Below are 16,449 nucleotides of genomic sequence, written 5' to 3'. Positions count from 1 at the left end.
CCTTGTCTCATGATATACATTGCTAGAATTTATCGTCATTATAGCCATCTTCCGGATAGCGCAAGCGGAAGCGCTTCGAAGATAACTAGATAACAAACAGAGAAGAGCAAATAGCGCTTACCCTATTATAGCATACACCCTGTATCTTAAATGCAAACTTTACTTATGAGAACCTTTTAACTTCCTCCAACCTTTTTAACCCCCTTATAGTTAACAGGAACAACCCGCAGCCAGTAGCTTATGAAGAAAGCGGGTCTTTGTAATACCTTTTATTGCATGATAAAAATGGAAAATGGAGGTTTAAAAAACGGTAATTGTTATCATGCATAAATTGCGCGGTTTAGTGTATTCAATGTCATACATAAATCTTCCGCATTGCTAGATAAAAACGCAGCATCAGCATAAAAGAGAATGTCATTGTTACAATGTACGCTTATTCTGACAAATCTCTTAGATTACCCGTAGCGACTATGCGTCGGGCATTTGCATTCCATCTTCACAGATAATTACGTATAACAATGACAAATAGACATCCTATTGAATTAGCAAACAATACTAGCTATTTTATTCTACTAATTTGTTACACGATACATAGAACGACACTTATGAGATTGCGATCTCTTAATTTTTATAGGTTTTAAGCTGGTTTTATTTAACCTGATCTTTATTTATTGAAAAGGGCAAATGAGCTAAACAAGATGTAACTGCTAATAAATATAACGATATATTTTTTTACATAAAATTGAAATTAGACAACATTCAAACGTTTCGATCTCGCAAATATTTGAATTGTCGTCTAATTTCAATTTCCAATAAAAAAAAAAATTTAATAGCGCTAACTTCTTGCATGATTCATTTATCTTTTTTGACAAATATAAAGCTCTTTTTAACAAGTAAAAATTATTACATGTTTAGGATAGTGTCCTGAATTCGACATTCAGGATAAATAAATTTAGTCCAGTTTCCTCGATAATTTTGTATGTTTTATTGACTTATTATCAAACGCAGTACGTTCTCGCATATACTCCATTTTTTTAAATCTTTTGAATTTAATACATAGCTTATATAGAGACTAATATAATTTTTTGTTGCATCTAAATCGGAGATATGTTAAAACGCAGGTACGGGATGGTAAACATTACGAAGGAATATTAATACACAACGAGCGCGCGCGCGCACGTATTAGTATTTGAAATTACATTAAAAAAAAGCGCACTCTTTTTATATCGCTGTTTGTACTTCAATAAAAAATTTGAGGACAATATATTAGACGCACGTCCTTCATATGTAACTGTTGTCTTTTATGCAACAAGTATTTCGAATGTGTGATTGGTTGCGCGTATATGTGTGTCTTTGTGTGTGTAGTTGCTACGTTTACAATTGATTTATTAACATACGTATACTGTAATATTAAGAAACTTTTTAGACATTAATTAACAATAGGTAAAGCGTTACTGTTTATCGTTAACGGTATTAAAGTCGCTCTCGATATAATGGAAACGTGTTTACTCTTACACATATGCATGTATTCTTTTTTTATGAATTTTTTTATTACCATGTCAAATATATTAAAAAAGAAAGTATATTTTATATAATCGGATTGTTTTGCGTGTCATTTGAATGATTCATTTAAGTACAAATTGTATTGATTTTACATTTTCTTTTCCTGGATAGAGGGTCTCGCTTGGAAAATATCTCGCTATGGAAATTGTTCGCTGCGATGACTTCGACGTCGTGAAAGATACGTCATAAGAAATGTAGTCGAATTGGACGAAGATCCAATTAAACGATCGCGATGGCGATTATGAATGACATATGAATGATTATTTCTAACCGGATTTTGTCGTTCGCTCGTACTTTCATTTCTCCATCGAGAGACCCCTGAAACGAAGGAGGGTCCTTCTTTTTTCGAGGCAAATATCTCGTCGCAAATATCTATTACCTACATCTTCTTACAGCATCCTCGATAGGACCAAAAACGCCAGCGAAGCGACCAAATTCATCATCATTGCGGATGTCATCGTGGATGCACTCGAGAGATTGAGTTTGTTTCTCAAGTCTTCCGGTATATCGAGGTAGACCTTATCGGTTCCCACTTCTTTGATCAGTTTCGAAAGCTTCGCGACATCGACATAATCGTCCTTCAATGACCAGATTGTTAGAGTCGCACCACCGGTGGATGTTGTGTTCTTCAACAACGCCTTCATACCATCGATATCGTTCGTTGCAAGACCAGCTCGTACCGGATAAGTTACCGGCTGGTTGATGTTATGCTCTGTTAGAATGTCGATCATCTTCTTGAGCTGCTTCATGTTATATCGACCCTCGGTGATGTTGTATTCCTTTCCGTACCTACAATATTGACGAATTGCTGAATTTCTATCACACATCATGCCGTTTATGAAAATTAAAATTAGCTTTTGGTTGCTTTGTTATATTACATATAATGAATGAATTAATGTATAATGGATCCAACAAAAAGAAATTCTCTCGTAATGAGAAAAAAAATTGTTCATTTAATTAAATTAATTGTTTATTTGATTAAATTAATTTAGTTATTTTTATTTATTTCTTGAATAATGTATGTACAAGTCAAATACAATATGTTCAACCTAAATAAGTATATTTATCATCGAAAGATATAAAGATGAACTAAATTAATTTATTTAAATGAACAAATTTTTTCTCAGTGCGCAAATGCGCTAAATATCTGTGCACATTATTATGTTTATAAAAGCACCACATTTCACTAAAACCTTGTAGATGCAAATAGTATAAATTATTTTTTTAGCTGTTAAATCTAAGATTTGCTTTTTTATTATTCAGCCAATTAAGATTTAGGCCCAGTTCTGTTTAGCTTTTTCTGGAATTAGAAAAAAGTGAAGAATAAATTGAACAGAGATTAAAGTTAACATTACATTAGTGGAACCGAGCTGAAGCAGGATAGTTATAATATACGTCTCTATACGTCAATATACGTAATATTGACGTGCATTTAATACGTATTTCATTAGAGCGCTCCAAGTTGAATTATCTCCTCTCTCAGGGATTTTATATTTATAACCCCTTTTTTATAAGAGATCTTGTACGGTGAGGGTCACATATATTTCTTTGCTTATACGGCTGATTAATTACAAGGTTGTATATTAGAAACTGTTGTTACTCTGTTCACGTTGATAGTGCATGTTAATAGTTGTTTACTTACTTGGTTGTCCAACCAACAGAGAAAATAGAGTTTGGCATGATATTTCTAGCTTCTACCAGGAATTCTGATGCGTTAACCTGAGGGGCAGTAGCATTGACTGGTCCACGAACAATGTCCGCATTGAGGATAACTGGACACTTAAGCTGAAAAAATAAATATATTTTTATTTATCACGTTGTAATTACCTACATACTGAATAATTAAGCGATGCATTTATGTGTATACGCACGGATGATTGAAACTTTATAAGGATAGGCTTGCTGTAATTGAAAGCTTCATTAGATTTAAAATCCAGCTTGATGCCCTTGCTACCGTTATTGACGTTGATATTGATAAACTCCTCGAGCGATAGATCACTTTCCGTAGCTGGTGGATGCGCCATTATCGGGATTTTATCGGTGGTGGCATTGGTGGTGGTGGTATGTTTCCCCATCGTGACGTCGCCCTCCAGCATCATGACATCCGCTTTAAAAAGGAAAGTCGGTTGTCTGTGATTACGTGTGTTTGTGTGCGCGTGAGAGTGTGAGGCAGCAGCCTGGTTGAGACGACCGATTGGGCGGGAGGGTTCCAGGTATGTGCATACACGTGTGGCGAATATCGATCACGCCTAAAGAGGCTGGAAGACTGTCCGATCCATACATTCGCCAGTGTTAACGCTCGAACGACCGAAAATTTTAGCTTTTCCAAGACCAAAAGCACGGCGATAGACTCACGTTAGTTCAAGACTTATGGCACGAAGGGAGATTCGATGTCCCTTTGCAGGCATTCCTTTTTTGCAGGTATTAAAGTGACCATCGCGTTTTGAGGGAGGTTTGCAGAGGATTTTGAACGAGGGATTAACATTCTTCTGGTACATTAAAAAGATAGTGGACGATTTATTAGAAACGTGCGATGGATATACAATCAATGTGACGGATTTTGGGCTTTGACGCGCTTAGTCGCTAAATTGAACAACGAAGGTCGAACTTCCATTTTCGACCACTGGCTACCTTGATGTCTCATTGAGATTCAGCCGAGACACGGATGTGCTTTTCAAAAACTCCGCGTCAAACGTGACTGTGTACAAATGACTTGCCTATGAAAGATCCAGTCGTATATAGAGGAAGAAAATTTAAATTCGAGACTTTGGATCTTTTTTTCCAAGTGCGAAGTCGAAAGAAATTTCCGGTTATAAAATAGTTGACGTATACTGCATCCATCCTGAATCGTGATACGAAATGCGCGCGTGTCAGAGAGAAAGACGGCTGTCGAAAAACGCGAGATTAATCTCGATATGACTTATATTTTATACACGGAATCGCGCTTCGTGAAAGCGCCTGAAAGAAATCTCGGGGGATGCAGACATCACGGTATTGAAGCTCTTTCCTTCGCTGTCGATATTTCTGGATGCACACTTTTCAAGGACATCCCGCTATTATTTAAAGCGCGCCGATATAAAAATACATGCCATCGGATACGGGTTGTGCATACAAAGACGCACACAATTGGACGATATTCATATATGGGAATATCCATGAAAGTGACAAACGCAAAAAGCGGCCAGCATTGAAGGCTACAGTCGTGTAAAATGCCACGTAGTTCATTAACTAATAATACGTTGACGTCGCATGGAAGTCGATGGAAGTAGCAAACTCGTGGTAAATTAGTGTTCTTTCGAAATGCGACGTTTTCCCCGAAGTTACGTTTCAACTGCATTACTCACTATTAAGTATTTACCACGAGTCGTTTGCAAATAGTTTTGTTTTAGATAGATATCTAAATTGCTTCATATTACTGCAATTTCAGTTATTTGTATTTTCGGTTAAATATCGTTAAGTTATATCACTGTTGGTGAGGTTGGCGATCATTTAAAAAGTTTTATCGTATAACTTTATCCTTCGCAATATTATTAATGTAGATAACGTTAATGTTAATATTAACTCTCGAGTGGCTGTGTCTTGAAAGCAAATTTCGTTGAAATAATGTCCACGAAATTATTTCTCGAATGTCGACCTTTGTGTACATTGTTTTACATTTAATATGAGATTGCAACGTTGCTTTGTTCGAAATCTCCCAAGTTACAGATTTCGTCGACAGAGCGGAAAATTGAATAAAAAGCGATAAAAAATAACGTATATTACCCGCGGGTAGGTCAATTATTAACGATACATGTTCACTCTCGACATGCAACGAACCATATTTAAATGTCCAATTGAAATTTGATGAGAAGCTAGCTTGATTTAAAATTAGTACTTTAATCTAGTCTATTAGTATTCTGTCCCAAATCAAATTTTTTTAAATCCTTTTTTATCTAGATTTGGAGGAATGTTTTACATTAAAGTCACGTCGAATATCTTTAAGAGAAACGTATGTAGTTTAACTTGAAGTTAGCTTAATTTAAAGCTAGTATTTTAATGACGTATAATTATGTCTATTAGTATTCTGTCCCAAGTCAATTTTTTTACCCTCTTTTATCTATGGTTCAAGGAATGTTTTAATGAAGCCACGCGCGTAGAACATCTTCCAGACGATATCGACGTTTCCGGTAAAGCCGTGGTATTTGAACGCACGGTAGTAACCAGAGCAGCGTCGTTTGTCTCTCCATTTCTCGAGATGCAGTAAACGAAGGACTAAAGGAAGCCCAGGTCGCGCTTCGTGGGTTGCAGTGCCGAGCGACTTACCTGATACGAGTGCTTTGTCCAAATCCATCAAGCTGTTGACTCTGTGTGCCCATTTGATTTTTGTGAGATTGCCTTTGATATTGGGAAAGAACTCCTTTGGATAGCATGGACTCGAGCAGTTGTTACATATAGTAGTCTCTGAAACATAAGAAACCCCTTGACTGTTATTATCAGAGTGTTTCACATTCGCGCGATAGACGGACTTGACCTTCCCTATCGATATTCTCGAAACCGCCCCGACCTATGATCCCAATATTCGACTCGTGGTTCGCTCCATAATTGAGCGAGAACTCGAGAATTCCTCGCGCGGCGCGGCGACCGTAGACGACCGAGAACCTCCATCTGCTCCACCTATTATGCTGTTCGATCGTTAATCACGTTCATTTGTCACGTTCGTCCCGAGAGGCTCCCAACCGTCATCCAGCCAACATTTTCCAAAACCGTTATGATCAGTGAGAACGAACGATCGCACGAATCCAGGAGATCATCTCGCTGAGAGCAGCTGAGATATATTAGGTCTGTTTGCGTTGCACTTTTTGCCTCTAGCATTTTCGCTTTTTCTCTTCAACGCCCGAATATACAGGGTGTCCGGTCAAGAGCGTAACAACGCTTACATTCCTAAGATTATTTTAGGACGAAAATTCTAATACCAAAATGTCGAGGTTATAATAGGTTTTCAATTATAGCATTTAAAGTTAGCGAATCATACACCGCTTAAAGTTCGTTAAGGTATACAACGCAAAATGCTAATCATACCTAAACGAACTTTAAGCGATAAGATTCGCTAACTTTAAATGTTTATAATTAAAAAACTATTATAACCTCGATATTTTGATATTAGGATTTTCATCTCAAACTGGTCGCAGGAATGTACCCTTAAGTAAGTACACAAATTTTTGGGGATTTCAAGCAACGCAAACAGGTATATTGTTTCTTCCGACGACTCTTATTTCTTTCGTTTTTTTTTGTTCTTTGCTTTAATTTGCTTGATAGCATGGATACATATAGAAACAAGTTATGTACATACAAAGTCGCGACCATATTATTAGTCAGAATGAATTAATAATGAAATTGCGTTGAAATTGATGTCGCTGCGCATTTGTGAAGAATTCCACGGTTCTTTTTCCCCTGTGGATTAGATCATTTCCGGTATATCTCAGGGGCCATGTGGCGAGCAAACTTTGCGCACGCCGAGTGACCCCTCCGAGCAGATTGCGAGAGCGATTGGTCTTCTCGCCGAGTTCTTTTTACAATATTATTTTTTATAAACAACCAACAGTCGTTGACTTGCATCATTGTGGGGGCAGATCCGTTCAAAAGAGGATTATGCTTTTATTTTTTAATTTTGCGAGAATTCTCACAGAAAAATAAGAGAAGTTTCGTAATAAAATGACAAATATTAAGCCATTACCTTTTGGCTTTTATAAATATAAATTAAAAGTTTCTTTCTGTTATCGTCAGGAAAGAGAATTACAACAAAAGTTTTGCAGACGTGTTATACTCGACAATGCCAGAGCGTCATTTAAAGTCTAGTGCCGATATCGACTGTAATAAGAAAGTTTCAGGCTAATCAGCTTACAATTGGAAGGCAGTGCTTGTTCCTTGTCTACTACCAGCTTGCAACTAGAGCACAAAAACTTTGTGATAATTCCTTTTTCAGGTTTTTTCCTACATAGTCCGCGGGTTGGTGGATTAAATTACTAGATATGCTCGTTAAGTTGCTCGGAATTTATTTTCTATAGACTTCTCTAAAAAAAGGTCTCATGAAAAATCGATAACCACGCAGCCGCGCCAATGATTCTGGCTGATTCGTTTCTAGTCCAGCGATCACGGGGTGAATCTAGACTCATGCTGAGCAATAGAGACATGCTGAACCAATCTTATTTTAAACATTAATAGCAGCATTTTGTTCGTACATTTCCGTTGCATTTTTTATAGCTAATAATCGTCACTATTTAATTACATTAATGCTCATCTACTGCGAGTGTGTATCTTCCCTCTTTTTCTCTCTTTTTCTAATCTATCTCAAGCTTGTCCAATTAAAAATTTTTATGGATAGATAGATAGATTAGGTCTGTTCAATTTTAACTGCGGAACTAAAACGCAAAGTCGTCACTGCAAAAATGATAAATGTGAGTAAGATTTCGGAGACTCTAAAGTGTTGATAAGCGTCGCTTAGACACGTACCAACATCTTACAGTCCCCGAAATCTTACCCACATTGATGTTTGTTGCGTTGATGGCTTTGCGCGTTTTGGCTCCGCAGCTAAAATTAAACAGGCCTGATCTATCTCTCTAAAAAAATTTTTTATCTTTTAATGAAATTTATACTGCGATGAACGAGAAGGATTTTGAAAACAATGTACGTACAGGAACATCATTAAATTAAAAAATATTTTTATTATTTATAGGAGAGTTGTAGAGAGAATGCGTTACATAATAATAACGAGCTTAATTTACTTATGGAAGAACTGTTGTAAGTGAATTGCGTTTGAGCAATGACACCGTAATAAAGTTAGCGGCCACTCCCGGGTTAATGTAATGACATTTCTACGGAGAGTTAATGCCTTTATGTGTTTTAGACATACGATACTAAGGGAATGACTCAGCAAATAGTATTTGAATTGCTCACGCAATGACTCATTTTGATCCTCATTACCTATGGTGCTTCATTTAGAGTAGCAATTTTTCGAATGTTATCTTTTTTAAATATTCGAATCGCTCAAGAAAAACATTGGGTTTACAGTACCCATATACTTTGTCCTTGCCAAAAATCTGAATCTCTCCACTACATTCCAGCAGCATATATATATAACACGCATACATATCGCCGCTACAATGTCTTTGGAACGACCGTTTCCGGCCCGGCGATCTCACATAGAGACCATACTGTGTTCAAACCGGTCTGACTATGGGGGAAAATCTCAAGCGGACCTTCGTTTTTGTTACGAGCGGTCGAGGTTCGCTCACGCGGCCGAACGTTATGGGATCGAGGCAATTGAACTGACCTCGACCGAGCTCACACTGACATAAATTTCTGATTGAAAGTGAAACGAATTAGAAGATCCTAATCAATCAGGTTTCTGGTTATCTCAGCTAGAATTATAATAGATTCAATCAGAAAATTTTTATTTGTCTATTTTTATTAGAACTTCAATTAGTGCAACCAGCTAGACTGTTTTTCGAAGCAAATTATTCGGTCGGATAGTTAGTTGTTTGTTCGTTCAAGGTGCAATGTTTTGTAATAATAGGACACGTCATCGCACTACTTTTCCGGGAACTTTATCATCACGTGTGTGAAGGTTTCTTCATATTAAAAGGAATATTCTAGTACGTGAAAAAAATAAATATTTGTTTCAAAATATAATATAATGTGATATAAGCACGTATATCTGATATACGATTATACTTCAATATCGTTATAAATATCTCGAATATAACGGAGTTTGCAAATTTTTAATGTATTATTCTCTTATATATCTATACTGATTCTTAAGAATTTACGTTTTTATGGTATATTAAATTTTTTTGCAAAATACCATAAAATATCCTCTTATAGGATTACATTTTGTGCTCTGTACTTGTTTATTAATTAATTTACTGAAAACTGTCTTTGTCAGGCATTTTCATTTTAAAAAGTTCACACTTTTTACAGTCGCAAGCTCACATTCTCTCTACATTCAATTTTTCACATGTTCGATTACACACTTTTCTCGGTCATTTATACTGGATTCTTATTCATTATATCATAATTTCATGATTTATGCGATTTAAGTAAGATACAAATAAGAGGACATTAAATCCAATTTAAATCCAAAATTAGCATTGAATTAAATCTTGAATCTATGGTTATTTCATAATTTGTTATTGATTGCATAATCTGTTACTTGTCTTTTAGCTTTATCGACACATGTCGAATGTGAAACTGTCAAGCTGTCAGATCAAGCTGCTTTTCTCAAATAAACAATCATGATATACGACCTGCATACACCTTGAATACGCCCAAATTGATGCAACTTTATGTATCAAAGTATTTACGTTACAACAAGTACATTCGAAATATCTTTATTAATTCGGCAGTGTACAACTTTTTAAATATTGCCGTCATACCATAATATACAATTTGCAACAAAACAATCACAACATGCCATGTTTGTAATGTAATGTGGCGCTGCAATAGTTTTTTTACAAATGGAAATATCCATTACATGTTCGAAATAACACGAATCAATTTAAATCGAAAGTATAAATTCTGATTGATTGATTGACTGATTTTAATTTTGAGACTAAATTCCTTATAGCAACGAATAATATTCGAGAGTAATACCGAAAGTAATAAGCAACAATGTTTTTATAAATTAGAATTTTTTGTTTTTGAAAAGCTACATTATTTTAATTTTCAATCTTTTATTTATTTTTCTATAATCTTCATTTCTTTGTACATATCTTCACCATTCTGGAATATTTCCTTGCGGTAGATCTCCGTTCCACCTATTCGAAGACAGTGGATTGTTATCCTGTAACGTTGCATCTAGTTTTTCACGAAACCAAAAAGATAGTAATCGAAGAATGCCAGATCAGGATTGTAAGGGAAAAGGACGAATTTCCTACTGCGGTTTCTCGATTTTTGGTGAAATGGCCGTAGGAAGGTCGAGCATTGTGCTGTAGGGCGATCTTCTCTGTAGGAGACCGTTGGCGACAACATGCTTTGTGAAGCAGTGTATCACTAATTTCAGGCAACTGCAATTGATTTTATTGCAAGGCAATATTCAAGCTTACAGAATGGTGGAAAAAAGTGCACATGGAAATGAGAATTATGTCAAAAATTAATAAAAAATTTGTAGATTAAGATGGCACACTTGGTTTTTTAACAACAAAGAATCCTAATTTATAAAAAATGATTGCTTATTACTTTCAGTATGATCCTCGTATTTATTTATGTGATGAGGATATATATGTACGCATAGAGAAATTAGAAAGAAAAGGAAAAACGGTATTACAACAAGGAAATCAATCGAGAAAACAACTAATAATTCTCTGTTAATATGTAACGTGATATAAGCGTATTCTTCTATGAACATCGGAAAACTATACATCCTAAAAAATAACGATATCTATATAATTTTTATTGTATTGGAGTTAATATCATGGGTTTTAAATTCACACCATGATGGTGTTGATATTAGGTAACATCAGACACCGCATGGATGTTAAATTCACACTGATGATATTTTTTAGAGTGTAGGAAATGAAATGATTATAAAATATTTCCTTCCTGTTCCACGTCAAATTTTGTTTAAGCAATTTTCGATATTTATAAACTAAACGTCGAGTCTTATCATGTTTGTTTCATCGGAGAATGTCATAAACTGTATATCGACTGTCCTTCAGCTGCGCAACGTTTCGAGCGACACTTTATCGCGGTACGTATTTTCTTAGCGTGTACACCGATGCGACGTATCATAAGGATATGACGAGGATGCAGGGGATATCGAGTCAGGTTTCCAGCTCCGCGAACGAGCATCATCAACGTGGCCGCCTTTCGCGATATAAGAGAATCCGATGCCCGCGTAGGCTGATAAAAGCATCTTTCACGCGTTACTACGCTCCGTAGAGTTTGCAAATAACCGCGACTACTGCCGATCTCTCTTCCGTTTAGAACACGCTTTCGATGACTCGAATTGTTTCGCCGGCGAGGCGAATCCTGAGAGCGGGTTTTGCCTTACAATTATAGTCAGCCGGCTGACAAAGCGTGACTTATGGCCGCGTTTTACCGCGGAACTTAAGTCTCGATTAAGGTGAGAATCGACTGGTTGAGAACAGCAATTTGGAACTTTGAACGAAGTTTGATATCTCGAATTTGCGTAACAGAATTTCGCGTCAGCTAGTTTAGCTCTATATGGGGAATCAGATTAGGCCGCGAATTATCTGAAACTTTCATGAGAATTAGAAACTTTTTTGATGTATCCGGTATTTCTAATCTTTGTAAACAGAACACAGAAAAATCATATAGCTTTTTAATTTTTATCTCTAAATTGTATTCTTCGAAATCAATGTATTTAAATTCTCGATTTTAAATAATTGTTCACGTAATGACAATTTATGACTTGATCGATTTGATTACCTTCCAAGACGAGAAATAAAGTTTTAGATGTTAAAGATCATTATGAACTGTATAATGTGTGATTATTGTACTAAGATAAATGTTCTGCAATCAACAAGAAGTACAAATAAGACGAATTTTAATCATACGAATCAGAATTCTGGTTTTATCGTAATTGAATGTGTGGTTATCTCGACTAGAATATTTGATAGGTTTAACTGTAATTATCCGATTTGTACCTGTCTGGTTGAATCTGGAAGAATTCTAATTAATGCAACAAGACTTTTTTTCAAGTATGATTCCATGACACAAACTGCGAATCGAGGAATGATTTATGTATGTCATGAGACCACACAAATGTAATATTAAATTGATGATAACAACTAACGCATATACTGAAAGAAAAGATTGGTTACTGCAACAAATTAGATGGTTAAATATGGCATAGCATTTTTAATTGGCTGTAGCAATCAATGTTTGGTTGCGTTAGCCAATCGAATATACTGACATTGCGAATAGGCTAACACAACCAACAATTGGCTGCAGCATCCAAAAATTGGCTGTTGCAATCAACTAAAAATGCTATGCCATATTTTACCATGTAATTTGCTGCAGCAGCCAATCTTTTCTTTCAGTGTACTGTACGATGAATAGCTGATTAGTCACTTGTCACACTTCGAGCTGTTTAAACTGGCAAGTGTATATTTTTAGGTAAAGTGTGATATATCGCGCGTCCTTCTCTAATGTCCATTTCTATTAATATAGAGCTTATCTCGATTTTACTTACTGTTTATCTTTTTCTAGTTCTAAGAATAAGAAAAAGATAAAGATGAGTTAAATAGAGATCAAAGTTAATTTATTTTAATAAAAGTGAAATTTAATTATTCCAATATCTATCAAATTCTCTCGCGCAAGATTCTGGTAGTGTCAGAAGCACTTTGGCATCAGTAGATGTTAACCATGGTTAACATGCATTCGCATGCTACAATGAACTTCAATGCAACGGACCGTTTTGCGAATTTACGCGACAAAATGTATTCAATACTGTTGTAGAGTAACACGACGAATACTAATTTAACTTGCAGATACATCGATTGATTTTCGGAGTACGTGCTGTGTCCTGTATATGTTTGTATCATATTGTAATGTTAATATAATACTTTATGCTTGCATCATATTGTAATGTTAATATAATACAAAAATTGAAGTAAAAAGTATTTATAAAGATCGACTAAGGTTAAACAAAAAAATTTTTGTTGTTGATTTCGAGCGTAAAAGTTTGATAAAGTTTTAGAATTTGATCTCGGGCACGCATAGGATATTGATATCGTGTTTGATACTAAATCTCACTTTGTCGAACAAACCGATTAATTATTTAAGATATAGTTACCTGACAAATTCAAACGTTGTACACGCGTAGTAATAAATTCAGGTGATTCTTTTTCGGTTGCAACTAGATGAAAATATGAGACAGTACGGATAATTTGATGTTAAATTATTTTTACCTTGTATGCAAAAAATAGAAAAAAGCACGGTTATATTGAATAAATTCACATTTCATCGTTTTATAGCATACTGCACTGTTTAAATGTGCTTGCATAAAAGGAGCATTCAAAACATTTTTATATTTCTTTCTATAAAGAATCTTTTTGTTCAACGGCCCATACCGGTTCTCACGCAACGACGATTTTGTTCCGATTTCAATAGTTTACGCTCGAGCGTAGATTCACATAATCGATTCGTTAGCGTTGTTACTCTTATTGCTAAAGTCAACGACCGTATTTATGAAGCCGGAGAAAATTTCCAATCTATTATATCTATTATATCTCAGTCGAATTCACGTCAGCTCGGATATGCTCGTCAGATACAGGGAGAAGTGCAAGTGTATCACTTGCACTACAGCTGCAGCATACAGCCAAACGATGAGTGCTCTGCTCCGCTTATCATGGATAAACATGTTTTTATCAGAGCATTTTTTTCGATTTTATGTAGACTATTATTTCGAGCGAGTTCTATGCAGGTAATGTTAAATGACGACGCTGCGACCAATGACTCACGACCAGTTCCTTTGCTTCAGATAAGAACAAAATTCTATCTTCATGCGTATAGATATCTCTGCATACAAAATGTATTTCCTTTATCGAAATGATAAAAAAACGTGAGTCAATAAATAAATTATAACGTCACATGATACTAAAGAGATTCTGTTCTATTTCGGATAAGTATTCCTTGATAATTAGTTTGCAAAGAATTCAGGCGTTTAAACATCGTGTCGCGAAATTTCTTTGCACACGCTGCGTAAAAATTACATGGCGATCCAATGCCGAGGTTTGTTGTGCCTTTTTTCATTGTTAGCGTCTTGATATAATTATTTACGACGAGTCATTATACTCCCTCCGTTCACTTTGTATAATCAATGACCAAAGCAATTTTGCTTCTCATCACTGTTAGTAAATGTGTTTTGCTGTTACAGCGAAATGTAATATGCGAACATTTAATGTTATCATTTCCACGTTGATGTTTATACCTGCGCAAGTATAGTCATGATGGTTTACGATATGTAATAAATCAATATTGTTTGTAAATTATTTATAATTATAATGTTGAGATATTTATTATAATAGCAATATACAGATCATAACGAGATTTCCGCACGATACGAGCATTTTTTGACGTTTTGAAATCGCGGAATCATGTACAATTGTCTTAAGTTGTAAATTTCACAAATATATGCAAGATCGTTAATAAACAGCTAAACTATTGTAATTGTCGTCTAGCTGCTCATTCTGTTTACATCATTTATTTTTGTAACGAGAAACACATCACGAAAAAAAGTTTTAATCTTTTTTACACTACTATTAAATTCATAATATTAAATTATATCCAATTTAAATTTTTTTAAATTATTTCTATGAGTCGCCATTGCTCCTAATTTGTATATCATTAATTTAATGGACTATAATAATGGAATTAAACAATTAATTAAAAAAAAAATATTAAATTTGATATAAATTTCATTTATTATTTCCTAATTGTATACGCTAACGTGAACGTTGTTTACTTCAGAATTAATCACAGAAATAAATTGATTTACATTTTGACACGCATAAGTTCAAAATTAACAAACCATTATGTAACTCAAGGAATCAGGATACCATCGCTCCTTTGATATTTAATAGTACTCAAATAAAAAAATATCTAGATGAAACTGGTTATTGTGTCCAGAAATTTTTTACCATTTTTAAATTTACTGTAAGTACCCACAGTAAGTGGTCAGAAAATATTGGTTGGGAAGAACCGGTTAACAATTAGCTAGAAACTAGCCAGGTCAAAACTAGTCAGTAAATGATAACTATAATACGCTAATTGTTCATGTGTGTCACGCGGTTGTTTTTATCTTTATCAGTAGTGTCCTCGAAAAAAGTATACATATTCTTCGGTCTTAAAGAAAAACATCCTATTTTTATACGGCAACTTACGTTTTTCATTATTGGATTGCTTTGAAATTTTGCGATCGGAATTTCCGACTAGAAGAAATTACACCAGCCTTGTTATTTTTATATCTTCCTGTGCGCTTACCACATAAACCGCGGGCGTGCAGGACAAGCAAAGGTGTGCTAAAAACAGTTTATTTTCGTACTATTTTTGCACGGTATGTAAGTTACATGCCACCATCGCCATGGTCACGGCGTTAATCTATTTTTGCGGACGCTTTATAAGCAACAGCCGTGTTAGCGTAGCTATCCGATCGTATGCTTTGAGAGTACCAATTTGCCCTCCCTTCTAGCGACAGGTATTGACACAACGAGAAAATGTATTTGAAAAATATTTGTTCTCACTTGAATAGCAAACGATCACGTAATTGTTTCGTTGACAGATCAGTCGATTCACACTGTTTGCATATCAGAAATGAGAGACAAGTATTTTCTCGAAGACAAAACGAAGAAATTGAAAAAAATATGTAATAGATCTTATGACCTACTTACGTATACGGAGATAAAAGCAGGAAGGAACGAATGGAAGGAAGCGACGCGCGTTGATCGTTTACGCTAAATATTATCTCTATGTGTGTGTGTCCCGGGATTAATTGATAATGTGCCTCTCTCGCGCAATTGAGCGACGGTTAAAATTAAGGGTTAATTTAATGTAAGACGCTAAAGGCTGATCGAGCATGCGGATATATATGTCGACCGACGTGCGTCACCGTGAGATTATTATTAGCGATCGATTGAGGGACGGATCGAGATGAAGAGGATATATTATATGTCATCGTTCTATTTCCTTTAAATTCTATAAACTATTCTCTCAGTTTGCAGGAGTTGATACAAAGCAAAGATTAAATTCATCTCTCGGGAAATCCTGTCGTGATGTAACAGCAGAGAGATATGTGAGTGAAAGAAAATTTACGAGAATAATACACTGAGAAGAAATGTACTAAATTTTAATAAATATTTATTTGAATAGTGCCAACTAAACATTTAC

General features: G+C 35.2%; 1 protein-coding gene across 2 annotated transcripts in view; it reads right to left on the bottom strand.

The window, feature by feature from the left end:
- Positions 1-961: 961 nt before the first annotated feature.
- LOC108767984 (protein FAM151B) overlaps positions 962-16,449 on the bottom strand; it is a 35,582-nt gene continuing 20,094 nt past the window's right edge. For both annotated transcript variants that reach the window (XM_018518153.1, XM_018518152.1), the window contains exons 2-5: positions 5,866-6,003; positions 3,435-3,670; positions 3,206-3,348; positions 962-2,352 (exon numbers count right to left, since the gene is read on the bottom strand). In XM_018518153.1, coding sequence (XP_018373655.1) covers positions 1,953-2,352; positions 3,206-3,348; positions 3,435-3,670; positions 5,866-6,003 — 917 coding nt within the window. In that variant the 3' untranslated portion in view covers positions 962-1,952. The remainder of the gene's footprint in view (positions 2,353-3,205; positions 3,349-3,434; positions 3,671-5,865; positions 6,004-16,449) is intronic.

This window comes from Trachymyrmex cornetzi, unplaced genomic scaffold, assembly GCF_001594075.2.
Source record: "Trachymyrmex cornetzi isolate Tcor2-1 unplaced genomic scaffold, Tcor1.1 scaffold743, whole genome shotgun sequence".
In the NCBI taxonomy this organism is placed as follows: Eukaryota; Metazoa; Arthropoda; class Insecta; order Hymenoptera; family Formicidae; genus Trachymyrmex; species Trachymyrmex cornetzi.
Note: the sequence above shows the minus strand (reverse complement) of the source record. Positions and strands in the feature narration are given on the sequence as shown.